The sequence below is a fragment of the Dermacentor andersoni genome, chromosome 2, assembly GCF_023375885.2.
Source record: "Dermacentor andersoni chromosome 2, qqDerAnde1_hic_scaffold, whole genome shotgun sequence".
In the NCBI taxonomy this organism is placed as follows: Eukaryota; Metazoa; Arthropoda; class Arachnida; order Ixodida; family Ixodidae; genus Dermacentor; species Dermacentor andersoni.
The window spans coordinates 81365881-81389189 of NC_092815.1; the positions used below are offsets into that span (position 1 = coordinate 81365881).

At 42.7% G+C, this 23309-nt stretch overlaps 1 protein-coding gene across 2 annotated transcripts in view; it reads right to left on the minus strand.

Annotated features, from left to right (window-relative positions):
* Positions 1–5611: 5611 nt before the first annotated feature.
* The window catches only part of LOC126541759 (major facilitator superfamily domain-containing protein 12-like), a 61139-nt gene continuing 43441 nt past the window's right edge, over positions 5612–23309 (minus strand). For both annotated transcript variants that reach the window (XM_055076899.2, XM_055076900.1), the window contains 5 exons: positions 21405–21497; positions 20031–20213; positions 17210–17304; positions 14205–14359; positions 5612–11877 (listed from right to left, as the gene is read on the minus strand). In XM_055076899.2, the coding sequence (XP_054932874.1) occupies positions 11753–11877; positions 14205–14359; positions 17210–17304; positions 20031–20213; positions 21405–21497 (651 nt within the window). In that variant the 3' untranslated portion in view covers positions 5612–11752. The remainder of the gene's footprint in view (positions 11878–14204; positions 14360–17209; positions 17305–20030; positions 20214–21404; positions 21498–23309) is intronic.

Sequence of the window (23309 nt, forward strand, 5' to 3'; positions counted from 1 at the left end):
ATGCCTGAGAATACGTATAGCTATAAAGCGAGGTACACCAAGGAAGAAGCATATGCTTGCTGCGGTAAAGCTAGGGAGACGATGGAACATGTTTTATTAGAATATGAAGATATCTACCCAGCTGTCCGCTTACACTCCTCTGGCCTCCTTGAAGCCCTTGAGTTTGGGGATAGCGGGGGGGATGTAAACATGCTATCAATAGAGATTATACCGATTGTACTCCATCCAATGCTTCCACAGTGCTTTAACCAGCTTGTGAGATAAAAGGCGATCGGAGTTTTGGTGGCAGAAAAGCAGAGAGACCACAGACGGAGGTGTACAAAGACAAAGTTAGTTCCCAATAGTGGCTAAGAAAGTTTGACGCTGGGAATTATTTTTGTGTGTTAAAGATAGGTAGGGCATTAGGCAAAATAGAACAGGAGCTTGGTGCATCCATCTACCCATCCATGGAACAAACAGTAGTACGTAACTGTACATTATGCCAATCCGAGCAGGAGTGGTTGCATTTGAGAGAGCTCACTCTGTCATACTAGGTATGTAATCTATCAAAATCAAACCTGTGCCCAACGAGAATTATAAGCTAGGCTTACAAGGGTGCCAATTTGTTGTAGAAACTTTACACTTTCTCGGCCACGGCGGCCCCCAAAATCGACATATAGGGTCCAGAAACGGCGTAAGAGACTCGGATAGCAAGACAGATGCCAATTCATGCCCGCCATCTTCGACCACGGCGGGCCCACTACATATAAGAGCGAGCTCGATATTAAATCAAGCATGTAAGATTTGTAATGCATGAATAAATTACACTCTTGTGTAGTTACGTCGTTTATGTACCATAACGCTCATACGCCCTCAGCAGTACGCACGATACATCACGTACCCAACTGCATCTGCTCCCCCGATGCAGCCTACCTGATAACTTTTTCCCCCGATGCTCTTTCTCTGCCATTGCGACAGTAATTGTAGGGACACCCAAGGCGACTTTTTTTTTTTTTGCCGTCACCGTGATGTTCCGTATTAAGCCCGAACGCGATAAGGTCATAACGTGCCCACGTGTCGTATGTTGTAGGTGCGCTGAAACGCTTGCGGTGGTGAACCGAGACGGATGGTGGCTTCATGCGTGCTGTAAGAGTTGGCGTCGGGCATGAAATAAATGGTAGCTGGCCCATGCCGTCGTCCGACTCATCCACGCTGAGGACGTTGTTGAAGGGAGGGACTTGTTCTTATCGAGAACGAGGAATATGGGATTTATTTACAATATCTACATGAAGGGTGGAGAACGTTACAGTTCATCAGTCTAGCATGACTGAAAGAAAATGCACACCGAACAGCCTACAACGGCTGCTTAAAAACACTCTGTCCGCCCGCTTAGTGATTAATTATCACTACTTGCAGGACCACATAAAGTTTTCCTTCCTTCCTTCCTTCCCTAGATCCCTAGGTGAGGGAAAACTGCCGCTCAACCTTCGACCAATGGGAGCGTCCAAAGTCATGGTAGTCAACTCGCCTTTGAGAGGGAGGGTTCACACACTCACTCCCGCACTTTGGTTTCACTGAACACACCGAGGTGAGAGGATTCTCGTAGACAGGGGTCTTGTCTCAAGCAGGCGCCTCTTGATCCCAGAGCTGACACCGCAGTCAGTAGCCGCCATGTCTGTCCATTGACTGTGACGACTTCTGGGGCCCGTGAGAAAGCACCGTAAAACATCCTTTTCCAGGAGTTCTCTTGCTCCAACCAAACCGTGAAGGCGACAGCGAATCGACTAACAATACTCGTTCAGCCGAACGTGGCTGGACATGCCGGTGCTGTTGGGCTCTTGAGGACGCGCATTGCTGTCTTTACAAAGTGAGTCGGGAAAATTTTGCAGGTCGGTACTCCTGCAGGCCGATCGTAACAGTGCCCAGCGTTGGTGGTCATATGAAAAATCTATGGGCACTTTGCTAACGTAAACTGCGATAAGCGAAAGCCTATCTATGACTGCCTCTGTTGCTGTTGCCTGAACTGTTCTGAGAAACGGACGCTGCCGTGGCCGCGAGCGTGGGATGCAGTCACAGCCATATGGCTACAAGGTTTGTCGCCGATGTGCGAGCCCCCCAACGCGCATGTGCGCGCTCTCCCCCGCGCCCACTCGCACAGCGCTACTGGCATGACGCCTCCTCTCCTTGCTACCCTCCGCCCACCCGGAGCGTGGCTGCGCATGGCGGTCCGCGCAGTTGAGCGCGTACACCACCAGCGCCCTGTCTTGAAGGTAATCTGGGGCGGTTACAAAGGTTGGATGAGCCGAGATGGCTGCTGGATTCATGTGTGCTGTCATCCGGCGCGCCTAGTGCTGAAGGGCGTGTAATCTCAAGTTTAGGATACGCGTTGAATCGAGGCTGCACGAAGCGTTCGCTCCCCTCTGTTTGCGGTCATCACACCAGCGTTGTGACAGAGAGTGCTCACGTTCATATGGCGACTTCTGTTTATGTCTGCCTGTGCGCTTGTTCTGTTCCATGGTAGTCTCTTGCCCACGAAGTATTAGAGTGCATGACAGCACCACGATGACAAGCCACAATTTGAAAGCTTTCAGCTGCCACTGCATTTGCATGCATTGCATTTACACGTGCCCCGGAAGCTTTTGTAGCACAGGAGGCAGCTCCCCTCTCCCTCTCCCCCTTGTTTTCTCAATAGGGCAAATCAAACCAGGGTTTTTATACAAGAAATATGAGAGGGCGAAGTGAGCCCCATTCCCGAAATGAAATACGAACTTTGAGCAGTGCCCGTTAGGTAAAAAGGAAGGAAAAGGCTCATTTACATCAACTGATACACGTAATGCCGCTCAGAACTGAACGACCGATGAGAAGCTTACACAAATATTTTTTTATTATTGTTTAAAGTTGCAGTTTCGTCTGAAAGGCGAAGCTTGTATAGCGATAACAATGTATTACATAACTACACATATGAAGACTCGTAGTTTTATCGGCCGTATAAAGTGCAGTAAGCATTCGCTAATTAAATTACCAAGCATGATGTCACACACGCACAAGCATACATGAGCAGATATCTCATTCGATGACTGCGAATGCTCGCTGTAAAAATGCTGGAGTGAAGAATGGAAATGAAGGGTAGCGACGCGTCCTGCTGCCTCTGGCTTCAACGCACGCGTCTCCGAAACTTGTTTACGCGACCTCCAACACTACGCTCGCGAGAAGGCTTGCGGGAGGCGATGTTTCGTCTTGCGGGAAAAACGGCGCCTTATTATTGGACAACTAAAAATGACATCAGAATCAGGCATTCGCTCCTTAAGTACCCAATTCCAATTTATGAGCTCTGAACTAGTATGCCACGAAACTGAGACCACCAGGTTGGTGAGGTCAAGTACTGAGGGACTGAACAGTGTCACAACTTGAACTGGAGTTTTTGGTATGGCTGCCGTGTCATTTAATCAATATAGTGTAGATCTAGAAGAGAGATGTGGGGCCTTAACAATGCTGAGCATCACTGAATAAGCAGGACAAAATGCAACATTGCAAAGCCTAGAAATCTACAAGCACACGTATGGCCTCAAGGTGACACCCCATGTATACGCAGGAATTGTTTTAATAAAAAATGCACTTGGATAACACAAAGCTTGTGATGCTAATGCGCCCTTACATCTAAATGCACGTTACATGCGGATGAGCCACTATCACATAGTTCCTGCGAGTCCGAAAAACTGCAGGTCTTCCAAAGCAATAATTTGGTGGTCACATCAGAGTTCAGTGCATCATCATCATCATCATCATCATCTGCCCATTTCACGTCCACTGCAGGACGAAGGCCTCTCCCTGCGATCTCCAATTGCTCTTGCCCTGCCCCAGCCGATTCCAACTAGCACCCACAAATTTCCCAATTTCATCGCCTATCTAGTCTTCTGCCATCCTCGATCGCGCTTCCCTTCTCTTGGTACCCATTCTGTAACCCTAATGGTCCAGCGGTTATCTAACCTGCGCATCACATGACCTGCCCAGCTCTATTTTTCCTCTTGATGTCGATTAGAATATAGGCTATACCCATTTGCTCTCTGATCCAAACTGCTCTCTTTCTGTCTCAATGCTATGCCTAGCATTCTTCATTCCATCACTCTTTGCGTGGTCCTTAACTTGTTCTCAAGCTTCTTTGTCAGTCTCCAAGTCTCTGACCCATAAGTCAGCATCGGTAAAATGCACCGATTGTACACCTTCCTTTTCAATGATAATGGTAAGCTTCCAGTCAGAAGCTGACAATGTCTGCCGTATGCGATTCCACCCATTTTTATTCATCTATGAATTTCCTTCTCATGATCGGGGCTCCCTGTGATTAATTGACCTAGGTAAACGTACTCCTTCACAGACTCTAGAGGCTGACTGGCGATCCCGAACTCTTTTTCCCTTGCCCGACTATTCATTATTTTTGTCTTCTGCGTATTAATCTTCCACTCCATTCTTGCACTCTCTCTGTTAAGGTCCTGAACCATTTGTTGTAACTCGTCTGCAGTATTGCTGATTAGAACAATGTCATCGGCAAACCACAGGTTGCCGAGATATTCGCGATGGATCCTTACTCCTAAGCCTTCCCAGTTTAATAGATTGAATACTTCTTCCAAGCACGCAGTGAATAGCATTGGAGAGATTGCGTCTCCTTGTCTGACCCCTTTCTTTATAGCTATCTTCCTACTGTTCTTGTGCAGAGCATTAAAGTAGCTGTGGAATCTCTGTAGATATTTTTGAAAATATTTACGTAAGCGGTCTGCACTACTTGACTACGTAATGCCTCTATGACTGCTGGTATTTCTACTGAATCAAATGCGTTTTCGTAATCTATGAGAAGAAAGGGAGTTAACCGAGGGGCCCAATTTTTATTAGTCATATCATAAGAAGCCAACAAACACTGACACCGAGGACAATGTAGGGGAAATTATTTGTGCTTAATAAATGAAATAAAGAAACGATAAATTAAGGGATATGAAAGTGGATGAAAAAAACAACTTGCCGCAGGTGGGGAACAATCCTACAGCCTTCGCTCTCGTTTATTACACAACAAGGGTCTCGAATCCGGCAACACTGATGCCTTCAGGTAGAATGTGTGGGCTTATTGACCGGTTGCCTTCACCTAAAAAGATCACGTTCTCGTGACGCCTGCGGCAGAAAGGATGTTCCACGTCCGCCGCCAAGGTCTGTGAGTGGTGGTGCTGGCTAACACTCCCAGGGTTCTACTAGGAAACATAAACACCCAAGAAAGTTGATGAGGAAACGGCGCTGCGGTAGCTCAATTGGTAGAGCATCGCACGCGAAATGCGAAGGTCGTGGGATCATTCCCCACCTGCGGCAAGTTTTTTCATCCACTTTCATTTCCATTAATTTATCTTTTCTTTATTCCATTTATTATGCACAAGTAATTTCCCCTATGTTGTCCTTGGTGTCAGTGTTCGTTGGCTTCTTATGATATTTCGTAATCTATGAAAGCCATATAGAGAGGCTGATTGTACTCTGCGGATTTCTCGATTACCTGATTAATGACATGGATATGATCCATTGTAGCGTATCCCTTCCTGAAGCCAGCTTGTTCCCTTGGTTGGCTAAAGTGAGATGGCAAAACAAGTAACAGAAACCATGAGCAGCACTTACATTTATTAATCACATTTTTGGGTAAATAATATGTATATATATGTACATATACATATCAACATATATACTATTCATATAAGTACACTTTATAAATATACAGAGATTATCACATACTCAGCTAGAAACAGTAAAGATACTTCGCACCCTAAACAATGGTGTGCCTAAAGAGAAAATAAGCCAGCAAATAGAATCAAAGGCCCCTTTTAGAAAAAAAAAATAAAAAATATGGGACAATGTAACAGGAAAATGAGGACCACCAACACAACTCAGGATAAAAAAGCATGCAACACATAATGCCTGGAAAATTATAAAACAACCTTCGTACTTGTCATTTTCTGGATCATTATGCAGTAAGAGGCTCAATAATCTCATTTGCTGTCGGTAAAAGAACTAGTTTCATATCTAGCACACTAATTCCATAAATAGAGAGCTAAAATATGGATTGAATGTCTGGATAACTTAGACATCATTAATCAAAAAAGAAAGGCAGGTAGTATGGTAAATAAAGACCTGTTTCATGAGTTTGCCACACATAAACCAAGCACATATTGCACAGTTCTCGCAGGCACTTCAGGACGTGACATGAAAAAGCATGTCATGGCTTGCAGTTGTGCAGACAAGGCTAACGTTCACATTGCTAAGAGATTACGTTTAGTTTAAAATCAAGCTTGCGAAGGATGAATTCGGACTAAAAAAGAATCCTGAATACCAGAGCCCACAATATTACTTGCCAAGTGTACTGTATGCATGTTTTTTTAAGAACGACAGAAAGCTGAGCTAGTTGGTAAGGATTCATAATGCAAAAAAGGGGTAAGGCGTGCAGACATGGACACAAGAGAAGTGGACAACATGAATGCTGACTATCAACTGAAGGGAGCACTGAGGAGAAAAAAGAAAGAAGACACAAAACTCATCTGCGCATGCTCTGGAATGGTAGCACCACGTGTCAATTGGGTACACATGCCGGTTTATGTGAGAGATAACTGTTAAAGCAATTGATCTCTTCCTATGTAAGGTAATCGAAGGCTGACTCGAGCACGCACTTCCACCTTTATTGATATGCCATGCCTCAACCATAATATGCCTATCTTCATTCCTATGCCTGTACAATATCGTGCGTTCATCTAATTCATGTGTGCAGTTACAGTCTTGACAGTCTTGGCAATGTAATTAAAGATTAGAAAGCGATCCACCAGTTAACGACCCTTAATGTTCCATTAGCCTCTGATTGATACACCATCCCGTTTGCCCTACGTAGAAATGGCTACAGCTAAAGGGAACATTATATACCACACTCATACAACAGTCAGTAAAATTGTTGTTCTTGATGTGCTTCACTGGACAAATATCTGTTGTTTTTTGCCTTTCACCTGCTCCTTTTTCCTCTACAAGGCAGCGCATATCTTACCTAGCTTATTGGGAGCAGTGAAAACAACATTAACACCATATCTACTTGCAACTTTTTAGAGCCTGTGCAATACTGAATGATTGTAGGGAATAGCCACTACTCTCTTCTTGCTATTACTGCTTTCTGTAATCACACCGGTTCCCCTCGAAATAAACTTCTTTAGGCGTTCAGCCACAGTGGCCACTGCTACACAAGGATAACCTGCTTCTAATAGGCGCCGGACCTGCGCATTAAAACCGGCGCTCATTTTGTGCATGCAGGATCTGGTGAGAGAAGACTTAAGGCACGACATGGCAATTCCGTTTTTCACTACTTTGGAATGCTTGGATTGAAAGTTTACCAATGGCTTCGAAGATCTAGGGGAGTACTGCTAACACACGTGATTTTGTTCTAAGACCAAGGAAATGTCTAGAAACTGTATCATGTGTCTCTGAGGCAGTTCCTCCGTAAACTTTAATCCTCCTCCATTAAGTTTAAATTTTTCACTTACTGAGATAGCAACGCAATCAAATTTGTCCCTATTGCAGAAAATCACGTAATCATCAGTGTAACGAAAAACCTTAACAACACAATTGCCTAGGCCTTCTCTAAGCAGCTGTCAATATAGCTAAGAACAGGGGCAATATTTGAACCAATACAAATTCCTGATTTCTGCAGAAATGCACCACCTCTCCACCGAACCAATGCAGACTTTAAGTGCATTGAAAGAATTTCAAGAAAAGCACCCGTGGAAACACCGCATCTGTCTATAAATGCCGACTCTTGTACTTGTTCTTTAATGCACTCATTTACAGAATTTAACAACCTGTCATGCTGCAAGGAGTAATACAGGTCTTCGATATCCATACTAAAAGCTGTACAATCACCAGGATTTTCGGCTGTCAAAAACTGAAGTAGTGCCCGAGAGTTACGCCAGCAAAAAGGGTCAGAAAAAACTAGTGAAGCTAAGCAGTTCTGTAGGTAACTAGCCACACAAACCTGCCATGTCCCTTTCTCTGACACTATAGCACGAAAAGGAGTCTCTCGCTTACGAGTCTTCGCCGAGAAAAACAGTTCTAAGATGAGCGATTTTGCTTTCTTGACGTTAGAGACAATCCTATCTAGATTATGTCTTGACAGGAGGTCACCCGCACGTTGCTTGAGTGCCGAACATTGCTTGATGCATGTTTTATCAGGTGAAATAGAGAAGAAAAAAACCTCCTGTAGAAAAAAAGCCTCTAACCTGTCCTTTGTTATGCCTTAAGCAGCGCGTCTGGCCATGATGATAAAAAAGATGGATTGCCATGAGAAGGGCCCATTTCTGCCAATATGTAGATGTAAGATGAAGTGCTGGTGGTGTCTTCAAATATGATTTTGCGAGTCAATAAGCACAACTGCCAACAGACTGCATTTGTGTATTACATAAACTAGAGGCTGACAGCCATGTGGCAGCCACCATCATTGCCTTTTTGGCATATTTTCTGCTGTGCCTAAAATATTCAGTCTGGTTTTAGTAGGAAATATGTGCTTCAACTGGACAATAGACTTTTACCACATTTACACCTCGACATCTTATTAGCAGATTCAGAAAAATATTTCGCGGAATTTGAATGTGTAATCTTTGCAAAAAAGGCGGAAGCAGGGGCGTGCAAATACCGAACGGCAGATTTCAAATCAAACTGAATCAAGAAAAAAATCCAAACAGTGGATCAAATAACAGAAAATTTTTCACAAACATTTAATACTTTCAAATTTTGGGCAAGAAAAGACAGTGTTGCACACGCTCGGTAAGGTAATCTCCTAGCAGTTCCTAACAGGAATGTAGCAAGCGATCAGTAACTTCGGTACATAGAAATCAAGATATCCAGTATGGTCTACTTTTACTAAAGGGGACACCAAATCAGTCTGCCAGCACTGTTTACAGCGAAGTTCTAGTATATGAAGGTCTGGGGAAAAAATGCTTTATCAAAAATTCGGAGGACGCTTAAGCTTTGCCTTTACAAGTGGAATGTGATAGCGTTCAAAGACCCTTACTGCTTTTCTTGCTTCCCGGCAACTGCAGCTTATGTAACCATAACGTTTACCGGGAAACGCTGGCTGCAAACACTATGCATGAAGGCGAGCTTTCTGGTAGAAACACGGCCTTTTGCGTGGGTCAATCTCCTGTTATTGTTTCACGCTTTTAATATTTCAGTCTGAGAAGAGCTAACATAAGGACATGCGCTGTCGATGTTTTTTTCCAGAACACTTGTTTGTGGGCTGCCATTCTCAAAATTCCAAGGATGTAAAGGATGAAAGACAAGGTATGAGCAACTTTGCTGGTAGAGAAGTGGTTGGGTATGTGTGGTTTAGAATTTGATCCGAAATTCTTTTTGCCTGAGACAACGTCCAACACCAGATGCGGGACGCCGGATTTTCTGTGACAAGGGCTCCTTAATGCTATCATGTTAATAGAATTTCTGTTGAACACAATCAAGCGCGTAGCTGGCACCGTCGGTGAAGAGCAAGCATCGTCCGCTTAGACAGAGGTGGACCCGGCCGACGCAACGCTGTTCTGTGAATCGCAGCGTTCGGGCGCTGTGTGATGTGCCAACATAGGGGAGTGCTCGCAGTGACAAGCTACGCTACAGTCTTAGCCGGGACGGCCCATCTATGGCGCGTTTGGCAATCCGGCGTTGGCATCCCGCATCGGTATCCAGCTTCTAACGCTGTTTCAGCAAAAAGATTTTTGAACCCCATACACCGAGGCCTTCCATATGATGCAAGGAATTGACTGAACTAAATTAATTTCTCAAGCTGAAATACGTGGAAAAATCGTAAACTACGACTTACACACAGCCTACAGACATGATAGCTCTCGGATTGTAATTTGAATATACGAGAAAACATAATTCTGTTCTGCAAAAACTCAAACAAACCCCTTTTCTAGCGATTCTACAACGCATAAACCAGAGACGGCATTCACTATTTGTGCACACCAGCACGTACATATCTCGGAGTCCACAGAGCAGCGCACCCGCTTCCTTGGAACACTTCCAGATGGCACTCGTCTCCGCCGCATCACGGCCCATGCAAGAAGCCGCGTTTCTGGCAGAAAGCCCACCTTTGTGCATAGCGTTCGCCACGAGCGTTTCCCGGTAAATATTACAGTCACATACGCTGCTGGGAAGCATGAAAAGCAGTCAGGGATCTTTTAATGCTATCGCGTTCCACTCTTAAAGGTGAAGCTTAAGCGTCCTCCAAATTTTTGCTCCCAAAAAAAACTCTCGCTTGGGCGGCACCGAGCATGAGGGGCACCGTGACACAAATGACATATGGCACGACATGAGTACCCAAATAGAATATATCGAAAAATCAAATAGTTGACAGTCTAGTCACAAACCAAATTATTCGAACATTCACTATTCAATTCAATTCGGTGATATTCGAGTATTCACACACCCATAGCTGAAAGCACTAATTTGCAGCAGGCATTTCTGACAACATAGACATTATGACTAAGTGTTTGTTCACGCAACCCTTACGGCATATTTCTCTTCATAAAATGTGCATTTTTGAAAAGGCAATAAATAAGTGCCTCTCTGCCAATGTAAAAAAGTATCATGTAATAGAAATTTATGTGTTACATGACTTTTAAGATTTGCAGCATTGTCATCAGTTGACGCTGTCACTATGTAAAATAGCCATCCAATACTATTGGCAGACTTTTAGTGGACTGAGGAGAATACTTTAAGTATTCAAGCAGGTTCCAAATATTACTTTAGCAGAATACAAGAAAAAAATTTACAGTGGGAAGAAGCATTTGTGCTTTTCCTTTTTCTTTTTTTCTTTTGCTTGGCAACAGTTGGTGAGAGAAAATTATATAGACTGAACGATGAAAATATGACCTGAAGCAGAAGTCATGTTGATGATGACCATCACAAGAAGAACCCATTTTAACATCAGCAAAACATGTATTTAGTTTCATTTTCGCGAACAAATAGGCGGGTGACAGTACACACAAAAGCTAAAGTAACGGCAACAGATAAAGCTCACTGCTATTTTTGTTTCTTGCAATAAAAAAACAATGAAGGTTCATTAAACACTTATATTACTATGTAACTCTACCTAAAGAAATTGCACAGACACCGAGGTATGCTTGCTGCTTTGAACGTAGGCATTGAAGTTAATAAGCCTATCAAACGTAATAAATGAAGGCATTAAAGATGCCGAAGTCCTCCATGACAACAGATTTTTAAGAAGTGAAATAGAGGGGTAAGAAAAGCAAAAAAAATTAACAAATGTACTGCAGCAAAAATAAAAATAGAGTAACTTTTTTCTTCATGAATGCAGAGAAACATAAGAAATTTATACATAGAATAAAGTGACATGCATAATGTGTGCAGTTGTACCGAAACACAACTGCAACCCTTTGAAAACCCAACTGGTTGAACATGTGTTGTCATGAATTGAAACCAGCCTGGAAAAATAAAGAAAGGAGAGAAATGAAGTGGCAATACAAGCAGCTTCATGCTTTTTTTTCAGTAACCCTGTTAAAACCCCATTTCTTGGCTCTATCATATTCTATCTTGGGTTTACAACCCTTTGCGCACAACAGATGTCCTTGAAGCGCAGTGACGGAAGACAATGAGTAAAGTGTCTCTAGGAATGCGCTTGTAGGAATGCTCCACACGCACACACGTGCCTCCTTGGATGAGCAAACGTCACATGTGCACGGCGTAAGTCACACACTCACTGGACCTATGCACTTGAATTTGATCCTAAAAGTGGCGATGTGGGCAAGAAGTTGCCAATGCTCTCTTCATACTCCGCTGGACTAGAAGACCGAACGTCAATGACGTCACCCGGCCGAGTGTTCGTTGACACTGGAAAGTGAAAAAAGAGAACACGGGGGTCAGTTGCACAACAGGGCATTTTAGTGCACCATAATAGTATTAACGTGACCATTAAACTCAAAGCCACCTGACAGCTTTGTGTGAGCTAGCTAATTTGTGCTGTTTGTCTGCAATTCATAACACTGCACTTTTGTAAAGCACTGACTGGGTCAATCCTGGATGCATCCGAAATAGAAAAAGAAACAGAGACCTTCAGTCCTCACACTTTTTCACATTAGTGCCACACTTGCAACCATGGTAAGCGCTACAGTCTAAAAAAAAAATATTTACACCCTTTCATTGCATATGTCGTCCACAAACTGCCTAGCTTGAGTTTCCTTTCTTGAAAACTGTGCACTCACTGCTTTCCTGTTAAAAAAATGACCTGGAAAATGACCTGGAAAATGACCTGGAAGTACTGAGCGCACAGCATTAAAGTAAGGAAAGGCACGCAAGACAGATGCCAATATTGTTTGGAGACAAGGTAAGCCTCAAAGGGTGCAAACTTTTCTTAAGAGTGTATATTATCAACTGAAGGGAGTATTGGCAAAAGGAGTATCAGTGACTCCTTTTGCAGGAGTAACAGCACGTCCAAACCAAGGTTCTGCTTGGGTGACCAAATCCGGAATAACATAAAACTGCTCCAATATGTTTTTATTACAAGTCGGCCGTTAGCCCTCCGTGACAGATCCAAATGGCTAGGTCTAAAAGGTCCATTTGAACATGGCACCTGCCCATATAGGCTGGACCCAAACCATTCTGACCTATCTGGAGGGCTAATGGTGGATATGGAATAAAAACAAATTGGAACAGTTTTATGTTATACCGGCCCCAAACTAGCTTTAAAGAGTACCTGTATGTAGTATAGCCTGTCCTTCCAGTACCCTCTAGTATAGTCACATAGTTTACAACAAAGACGCGAGGATTCACTTCTATCGAAATCACTTTTGGGCCCTATTGCATTACGCAGTTGTCCATTGGTGCTCATTTGAGCTAACTTTTATTCTAAAGATACTGCTTCTAAAATACTGAACATAGAATCATGCTGCATTCTTATATATTGTCCATTTTCATTTGACTGGGAGTACTTAGGAGAAAGATTTAGTTCGGGAGCTCCTATCTAAATGAATAGGAATGAAGAAATCATATTTCTCGGCAACCACTGAACTGAACTTGATAAGGCTTGTAGCACTATATGGATGGATGGATGCAGAACTTTAATAAGGTCCTGAGGTACGCGACTCAGCGCGCTGCGGGTATTATAAAAAAAAATTATAATCTAGTGACTGTGGGAAGCAGATTTTTTATTTAGGGCACAAATATTTATGAGAAAATCTTTTTCAAATTGCAAAATTTAAAAGAAGGCTGTCTATCTAGTTTACAACTCTGCAACTCAACAATGAAACACAATATCACAATTCTGCAAACTGGTAAACAAACGACAGACTTTTGCGAGACCGTCATAAACACTACCACAATTTCATGCGAGTTGTAAATTTGTGTATTGATGGACTTCAGAATAGTGGCTAGCTGGGCTTGTTGGTACAAGCACATTCTTAAGCAAACAGTGCGTGTAATGGGACACAGAAAAGAGGCACACAACACAGGTGCTGACTTCCAACAAGTATGTTTATTGAGTGACCGCAGGATATATAGGCAGAGAAGTAATGGTAAAAACATAAATGGTGTGAAAACACCTTTATGTTTTTATGTTTTTATCTATGTCTTAAAATGCCATCTTATGTTTTTATGTTCACACCATTTACGTTTCTACTATTACTTTCTCTGCCTGTATACTCTGTGCTCGCGCAATAAACATACGTGTTGGAAGTCAGCGCCTGTGTCGTGTGCCTCTTTTCTGTGTCCCGTCATTCGCGCTGTTTGCTAAAGAATTATATATTGAATTTGTCCTATCGAGATCCTCTAACAGGTTACAATTACATAACAACTATTAAGATTACAGTTTACAGAACCGCGACATCTGCTTTTCCTGCAGAGTTACTTCGTGCTTCTATTCTTTTTTTTTTTATTTACTTACTGATTTACAGCAATTCTTGTAAAAAAAAAATGTGAGACCCTAAATCAAAATTACGCTTTCGAGAGTTTATCTTTCTCTCTTAAGTGCAACACATTTCGTCCAAATTGGTTCAGCGGTTGTCTCATAAAAGCATTTCTGTGTTTTACATGTATTTGAATAGGGAAGTAGGCAGTTGACCTCAAGCTAAAGCTTCTTCTTAAGCCTCAAAGCTGCCTCAGCTAGCCAGATATATTAAATGACTGAGCCATAGCTATTTTAATGGAATGGCAACTGTACTTACCCCCACCACCTTCACCACCATTGCTGGTGTTTATTGAGCTGTCATGGTTGACTACGAATAGCGAAAGAGCAAAGAGGATTCCACCCACGGCAGCTCCACCGCAGATGTACACCATTACATTCTGGTAGTAGTTGTCTCGCACACCAATGCATGAACTAGAAGAAAAGAAAACATGGGAACAGAACCTGGTTATTTAAGCGTAAACCAAGGTGTAAAAAAGAAGTGTACACGCATTCTACCAGCAGTAACATTTGAGGCAGAAAGTTGGAGGTTAACAAACAAGCCTGAGAAGATTCTAAGGAGCACACAATGATCTGCGAAAAAAAAAAGAGATCTGAGGACACCTAAGCACCTTCTTGTGAGTTGTGAATGCAAAAGCATTAATGCCCAATTGAACGCCACTGAGCGGTCCTTGTTTTGAAGTCCTAGTGGGCCAGTGAGCGTATTGAGACACTTGGCACATTTTCATTTGGCCTTACCAAGGCACAGTTAGAATGCAGGCAAGAGCTTGTGTGGACAAGGAATGCACGGATAACACAGGCTTCCGAGAGTGAGGGTGACACTGTGTCATGGCAATGCCCTCTCCCATTGCGCAATACCGCGGCAGCAGGTGTTCCCTTTCGCCCACTACGCTCCATCGAGGCCCAAGCCAACAAGCGTGAGCCAGCACCCATGACGTGACCTGTTTGCAGCCGGCTTTATTGTGCAATGGGCCATTTGACGCTTTCCCATCAAAAATGATCAGCATAATGATACCAGGTAGGACGACAATGTTGTAGGTTAGAGAGAACATAGATGCTCTATTCTAGTTGTGGTTCTATTCAACTAGGACATTATAGCTGTGATTAAGAAGAAGAAATGGAGTTGGGCAGGCCATATAATGGCATAAAGAAGATAAGTGGTGGTCTATTATATATGACAGAATGGGTGTGAGGGAAGGGAAATGCAGTAAAAGATGGCGTGATGAAATAAGAAAATTTACAGGCACAGGATAAAGTTGACTGACAGAAGAACAGGAGTAGCTGTAGATCACTGGGAAAGGTCTTCGTCCTTCAGTAGACATAAATTGATAACTATGATTATGGTGGGGCTGTGGGTGAAGTGGTGGTGAGCATGAGAAGATGGTACAGTGATGGCGACAATACAACAATAGTGTATGGTCCTCAAAGTGTTTTAGTGTTTCTTCTTGTATGCGCATGCCTGTGCCAGGTGACATCCCTACTTAGAACACCTGGGTACTCAAGGCCCAAGTGACAATTTACATTAACACACCTCTTGTTTCAACAATCACAGGGCAGATTTATGTCCTCCTTAAGTGTTGAGTCCCAACACAGAGGGGCTCAAGCAGACTTGTACGAAACTAATTACATGTAATTAATTACTAGTAACATCAATTACATATTTTTGTCATTTTGTAACTTATCGATTGCTTTGTTTACTCGGTATCCCTCCCAGTAATTCACTTAAGTTTCCAATAACCAATTACGTGCAATCAGTTACTTTATTCCTGAGACAAGCTGTAACAAGCAATGCAGCTACCGGAACCTTAACTTGGAAAAAACTACAGTAGAATGCCCTAGATCGTGCCACACAGCAACTTCGCGCATGCGCATGTTCAGACAGACAAACCTAGGGGCTCAGTATTTGTTTCCTTATCTTAATGCTCCACCAGATGTTTGCCGATAAATTGAACAGGTGCTGGTATGTCTCGATAGTGAAGGCCACTGGTAATGTCAGTAAATCACATATGGACTATATTTACAGCTTTTCACTGGCCCAACCGGGAGTGTATTTTCCAAGTCCCAGCAACAAAGCGCTGTGTTTCATAGAGGACCTAGATGTTAAGTAACCAGAATATCGTGCACAAGATCTATATATGTTACAGCACCACCCTCCCACCTAGAGCACACATCCAGCAAACTGGCTAGCCCTCCCTGCCTTTCTCTCTCTTCTTTTCTCCTCAAGAAAATGTTCAGTGTTGCTGCTGATGTCTTCACAATAAAAATAAAGGGCAATGACCAAAGAAATTCTTTAAGAGCAATTGTTGTGTAGACAAGCAATTTATGAAGGGCTGGCGAGAACAAACTGAAAGGGCCAGGCCAGCTCACTCTGCTTACTGAATCCATGAAATGCTAAAATAGGTTTGGAGGAAAGTAACACAGAAGTAATCGATTACTACTGAGTAATCCCTCAAATACTTTTGAGGTGCAGTAATTGGTAACAGTAATCAATCACATTTTAAATGAAGTCATTGTAATTGGTTATTTTTTTTCTGTAATGTGGACAAGTCTGGGCACAAGCATCTTCTGTTTGCTAGAGCTACTGTATATACTCTAATTGTGTGTGACCCACAACATGGCCCCAATTAGCACATGACCGGGGTAGTTGAAGTATGGGAGAGGCCTTTTCCCTGCAGTGGGCATAGCCATGATGATAATGATGATGATGATGATAATGATGATGATGATGATGAATGTCACCTACGATAGGGGCAGTCATTATGATATTGGTCCCTGAACCTGGGGCAGTTGCAGGATGCTCCTTTTTTTGTATCCACTGCACTTTTCACTGCTGTTGTTGTTTTGTTAACCCTTTGACAGGCGTGCATAGAAAAAGTATGCAACTGAAAAGTCAGAGGCGGAGGCCTTCCATACGCTAGGTGACAGACTGCCTAAAAATGTGGGACAATAGACCATCCCACGATTCAGTTGTGCTTTTCTGTGATTGGCATTACTTGCTTCTTTTATTTTTCTTCACTGTTCCTGTATTCCCATCAGAAATTAAATCATCTCTTTGTTTAGCGATCAGCTGACTTGACTAAAATTAATAGCTGAAGCCAAGGACGAGAGCAGGAGAAGGAAAACAACAGAGAAGAATGGTCAAAGAAAACCACAAAGCCCCCTTTGAAAAACTTTACTGATGGTGTAACGGCAAGGACAGGTAGAGCAAATTTAGTTTTAAGCTCTTAACCGCTGTAACAGTAATAAGGCGCTAGTGCTACTTACTTGCATTTGTGTATATCCTGGATAATGATCACAGCGATGCCATTGGCCATCTTGTCCATGAAGCTCATAGCTCCAAAGACAAATGCACCACTTGTCTGAGAATAAAACCAATGGAGGAAGACCTTGTCACTACTAAAGGCAAGCTTCAAACATTTACTAAGTGCAAGTCTGTAGTCTTCCCACATCTCACCATTTTACTGTATACACACCAAGCAGCATTATGTGTCAATTATTTTGCTCCTTAGTTTTGCTTTTAAGAGTGCTGCATACCATTTTCCTTGAAATTTTAGCATTGGCCCCCTAGTAATCTGCTGCTGTTTGTTCACAAACAGGCAAAAATACATGAGGGTCAAATTCTAACTCCCTGAAACTATTTCTATTTTACAACACACCATACAAGGAGCAGAGCTTGTCCTCAACATTTTTTTTTACCATGAAGATGTGCGCACGAGTTCACTTTTTGCATGGCACTTGACCAGCGACGTGTCCAGAAATCTTTTAGGGTGGAGGGAGCACGCACACGATCGGATATTGGTGGGGGGGGGGGGGATTAGAGTGGAGGGGAGTTGAGCAAGTGGCATCCTTGTACACTGAAATTTCGAGGGGGGGGGAAGGGCACAAGCCCTGTGTTCCTACTTTTTCCGTATCTCAGTCTTTTTGCACTGTAGATTGTGAATTTGTTTCAACTCGCCCAGGAAAAAGATAACACAAAACTCTCCGAATGCTTTTATTCCACTAGCTCTCTACGGTAGGTCAAGATGGCTTGGGCCCAGCCCGTCTGGGCGTGGCGCCCGCACGTATGAGCCAAGCTGCAGAGTGTTAATGGCAGACTTCAAATAAATACAGACAGGGATAGTTTTACGTTATGCCAGCCCAGTACTCCATTCTTATTCAGTTCTTTAATTTGCACATAAACATAAGCTCACAATATTTTGTTCTGTTTGCATCAAAATGAGGTCATGGCAACCAGGAATCAAACCCCCAATAAAGCGCTCATCAATGGAATGCCATAGACATTGAGCCATGGCCCTTGTAATGAGGGCTACTTCACATATACATGGCAGAACAGCAGCAGACAGCTAGCACTGCAGCCGTATATGTCCTGCAGAGTAGTCATGGCACGTCAGTCTCAGTGACCAAACAATAAGGCATTATCATTAGCAGAAACAAGTTGCAGACATATCTTTCTGGCCAGACCAGTAAACAAATCATTGTTGGTGTTTACACAAGCAATTACTTCTTGGTTGACAGTGCAGTGAGATCGTCGCACATTCCTTACGTTTTTTTTTTTTTTTTTTCATTTTACTTCGAATCTGTGACTCCCATTTTATGGCACCCAGAACACTGCTTTTGTACATGAATGTTCACTATATTTGCTCACAGCCTAGGAAATGCTAAAAGAAAGATGCAGCACAACATAGACGAGGAAGGACGAAGGGCAGACATGGGTGGCACAAGCTTTCAGCTGTTCTGTTTCTGTCAAAAGCTATCAATTGAAGCACATTTTTACCTTAGTTTATGTTGCGCTACATCTTTCCTTCAGATTACTTAACCAATTAGCCCTGCAAAAAGCCTTGTTACGTTATTATGGTTCTGATATTCATGCAAGCACAGTGCACTTCACTGGGGCTGCATCCCCGCACTCTCCGCATCGCACATCAACCATCCCTGTACGCGATTGGGCAGTAACTGTCTGGTTAACATGTCAGGCTATCAGCTGCACCTAGGCATTGTGGCCTGGGCTCAAGCACCGCTGCTCAGCATCCTCTCTTACCGTGGCGAGGGGCAAATAAATTACTTATGCTGAATAATCATTGAACTCACTTATTCACATCGAATTTCAGCTTTCCTGGGAGTCACACTGACTTCCTATGAATCGCCTGTGACTTTCAGAATTCACTTCATTGAACTATGTACAGTCAAACCTCAACATATTACACATAGATGTAAAATATTGTCAGATACTATAGCAAGGAAAATCTCAAATGTTCTTGCAAGGAAAATCTCAAATGTTTCTTGCTGATATCAGCATGTAACAAACTTATGGTTAAACGAATATCAGCTATAATTTATAACAGAAATACTTTTGTGCCAAATGTAACGTAATTAAATGGGCAATTGATTGTATTCACTTTTCAAGACTGCATAAATAAGGCATGCTCAGTATATTACCAAAGCTACGTCCAAGAAGAAGGGAAGAACACATCACACCCCTCAGAAATTACTAAGGATATCATATGAGGGAGATTGATAAAGTTCATACTATTGTCAAGAAAGAACAGAGATTAAGCAATGAGACTCCGGCTGGAGTTTATTCAGAGAGTCCACAATGACATTAACCTGCTGCGCCATTTGTTCAAGCATTATCTGCCAGTCAGCAAGCACTAGAGTCTCCACTTGTGCATCAATTTGTGGTTCATCATCGAGTGACAGTTGGCCACTCCATTCTGTGTTGTCCAGGCTTTTTTGATCACACTGAAAACCAGTACCATTAGTACCGTTCTTCAGCACTATATACAACCCTATTTTTGTATTCCACTATAACTAGAGAGATGTGCACTCATCTGGATACCTAGCATGCACCCCTTCTCCAAATTTATAATGCCGCTAACAGAAAATTTATCAACACCCTTCTTATTTTCCTTTTGGCTAACCAAGCCAAGGCTCTACTAGGCACGAGTGTAACTCAGAGGTATGCGACAGTGAACCACAGGTAAACAGGTGTTTATCCACCATCATGCAACACGGCAAAGGCAATCAAAGGCAGCACAAATCAAACCTTATCACAGCTCGTGGGCCCAGAAGGATGTGCAATGCTCACCGTGTGACCGCCAATGAGTTCATTTGTGATGGCAAGACTGGCAAGCAGCATGGTCGTGCTCGCAGCACCCACAACGGCGGCAACACCATATATCTGGTAATCTCTGTATGTAGGCAATGCCTGGCCAAAAAGGATCCACAAGGAACCACTGATACCCAGTGCACCGCCAAGAAGGTGCATATTCTATGCGAGAAAAATAGTAAAGACAGAGCTAATTGTTAGTAAATTAAGGACAGTTGTCCTTCTTTTCTCTCTTTTTTTTTCCTTCTTCAGGCAATAAGCTTGCATTTTAATACCCTTTCCTTTCCATCAAGATGACAATTGTCAATGGTGCCTATGAGCATACCAATAACACTGCAATGGCTACAAAAACACTGCCAAAGATAATAACCGCAACTATTACAGGCCTGCATGCAACCCTCTGCTAAGAGCACCAAAGTTGCTCAATGGGATCATCCATAGCTGTAATGCTGCAGCAAAAACCAACATGCCACCACAGCCAAGTGCCCTGATCATATCAGGTACAACCTGCTTGCTGCGAGATGGAGACAGTGCAGCTTTTTGAAATCTGTATTAATGAATAGTTACAACATCTATGGATGTCAATGCTATTCCCCAAGTTTACTGTCCATCCCTTCATTTGTGAGGTACTGCAATGAGTGTCACAATTTTTCTCAAGCCTTCACATAATTCAAATGGCCTAGTTAGTAGCTTGCATGCATGCAGCTTACGGATTTCATCACTAAGGCTGCACGTTCAGTGTACCATCAGAAAAGACTTGTCTAACAAAAGAAGAATGGTCACTTATCTTTGTTATATTGTTAAGATGACATATGCTCAATAAATGGACTCTCCCATAAATCTCACATTACTTCACAGTTGCTCACCATTACTGGCATAGTGGTGCCAACAGAGCAAACAGATGAATTATCACAGTTATCTCCACTTAGGTTTAATCAAATCTTATCACAGGAACAAATTTTGACTAATGATATTATCATCATGGTTATCAGCTCATTAGTGAAAAAAATAACAAAAGAGGGGGGGCAGTAGCCAGTTAAATCAAAGTTAATGAAGATGGCAACGGCTGCTGAAAGCAAGAAAACAAGTAAGGAAATGATGTTTTTTCAGCTTTACAAGCAGCTTTCTCTTTGAGTGCACTATTTTTGCAAACTGCAGTAAATAGGGTGTTTGCTTAAACCTAGGCAACATTTTATGTTAAAGAAAACACTGGCTTCTCAAACTTGCATGCTGCATTTTCAAAACAGCACTTTTCGCATCAACCTTGAAGACAAAATTTAGTTTTTTAAAGTTGCTACTGCAAGTACATAACATTCAAAAAAATTATTAATGTGTAACCACATGACTGCTTACCTTTGTTCCTATGTGCTTTGCTGCAAGCTTTATGGGCAGCGATGACACTAGGCCACTCACATACATGACAAGCGGAATGATTGCTATGCTTTCCTGCAAACACAAGTGTGATTAATATAACTATGGGAACCAAGTAACATTATTTCAAGGATGAACAGAAACAATTCGGCATCACTTACATTTGTACTGAACCTTGGAAAAAAGAAAGGTAAGGTGGAGGAAAAAATAGTTGCAGCACATCAACAATCCCTTCAACAGCACTGAGACATTCTGTCAGTTAGGCATCTTTGACAAGCCACGATGAGAGCATTGCCAAAAGTATAACCCTATAAGACGCTGTGTACACAATTGTGTATGCCAAGGAAGTAAGCAACAAAAAAAGCATTGATGAAAGTAATGACATGTAAATCTGTCGCATGCATCTTGAAACTGTTCTGATTTGAATGATGTTGCAAGTTTGAATAGTGGGTTTAAAATGCTTTAGTAAAACGAGTACGAAGGCAGACAGTGGTGTGTAGTTGCTTGGTGCAATTATCGCGTTGTATGAAGTGGGTTCACTCGTTTCATGGTTTTTCACATTGTGTTGCACCAGGCATAATTTTCAAGTGCCTGGATAGGCGCTTTTCAAGCCTGCCAGAGATGGAAAAGTTGATGTTCTCATATATGATGTTCCTGCAATGAAGAAAAGAGCGCTACGAAGACGCGGACTAAAAGAGGAACATGTACGACGAACAAGACGCTCCTTGTTGTAAGCGCCTTGTCCGTCCATGTCTTCGTAGCACTCTTTTCTTCAAGTATGCAAAGCCAACTCGCCCACATCAAGCTTCTCCTGTAATTAGTTTTTGCACAGAGTCCATATTTTGTAAATTTGACAAAACTCACTAAAGAAGTGAAAATTCTTAATCTAAAAAAAAAATTAATTATGGGGTTTCATGTGTCAAACCCCCGATCTGATTATGAGGCACGTCATAACGAGGGACTCCGGAAATGTGGAATACCTGGGGTTCTTTAACGTGCACCTAAATCTAGGTACATGGGTGTGTTCGCATTTCGCCCCCACCAGAATGCAGCCGCCGGATTTGACCCCGCGAATTCGTGCTTGGCAGCCAAACCCCATAGCCACTTAACAACCACGGCAGGTAATTCTTAATCTATTTTGCAGCTGTATGCCTTTTATGATACTGAATATGCAAGAAGTGTGTTGAAACTAAAGTTTTCAATCAACAGAACTCATTGGCATCTGAAAGCATTAACAAAGGAGAAACCAGGAGACACACAGGGACACTGACTTGCGTATCTTGCAATGCATGTGGTGCATTCAATTAATTTCTCAGCAGCGCATTGCACCTAGCTATCCACGGTGCTCTCTTCTCCCACCGGCCTCCTCGTTTCCATGTGCCTTTGTAACATGCTCTCTCCCCTTTCTTTCTTCACTACCTGTTACTGTCGAATGTGCATACTGTTGTGAGGACAGGGCAGGAAGTAAAAACAACAAGTAAGTGTGCAAGAAGGAACAGTGTCAGGTCCTGTATAGACGAGAGCCTTCTATAAAATTTGCATAACTGCAGTGTGTTCTTCTCCCCTCATTTACAGAAAAAAAAGAGCACAATAGGGCCAACAGCCGCAAATGAGAGCCTGCAGTGTTGTCGGCGTTTTGAGATGGAGTTTTACATTTTATTGTCATACATGTGCTGCTCGGCGAAACTAAAATTGGCAGGACATAAGCTGGATTACCATAAGCGAGTCGGCACTCGTGTCTATCTTACTCCATGGGAGCAACTAACAAAACTGCCAGGCCATCAGTAAAATTTAGCGTGCTGCCTTCTACCATGACAGCACAACTGCTCAGGTGGTTGAATGCAAAATTACTCGACCTCAAGGATACAGAGCAACACAGAAAATGTG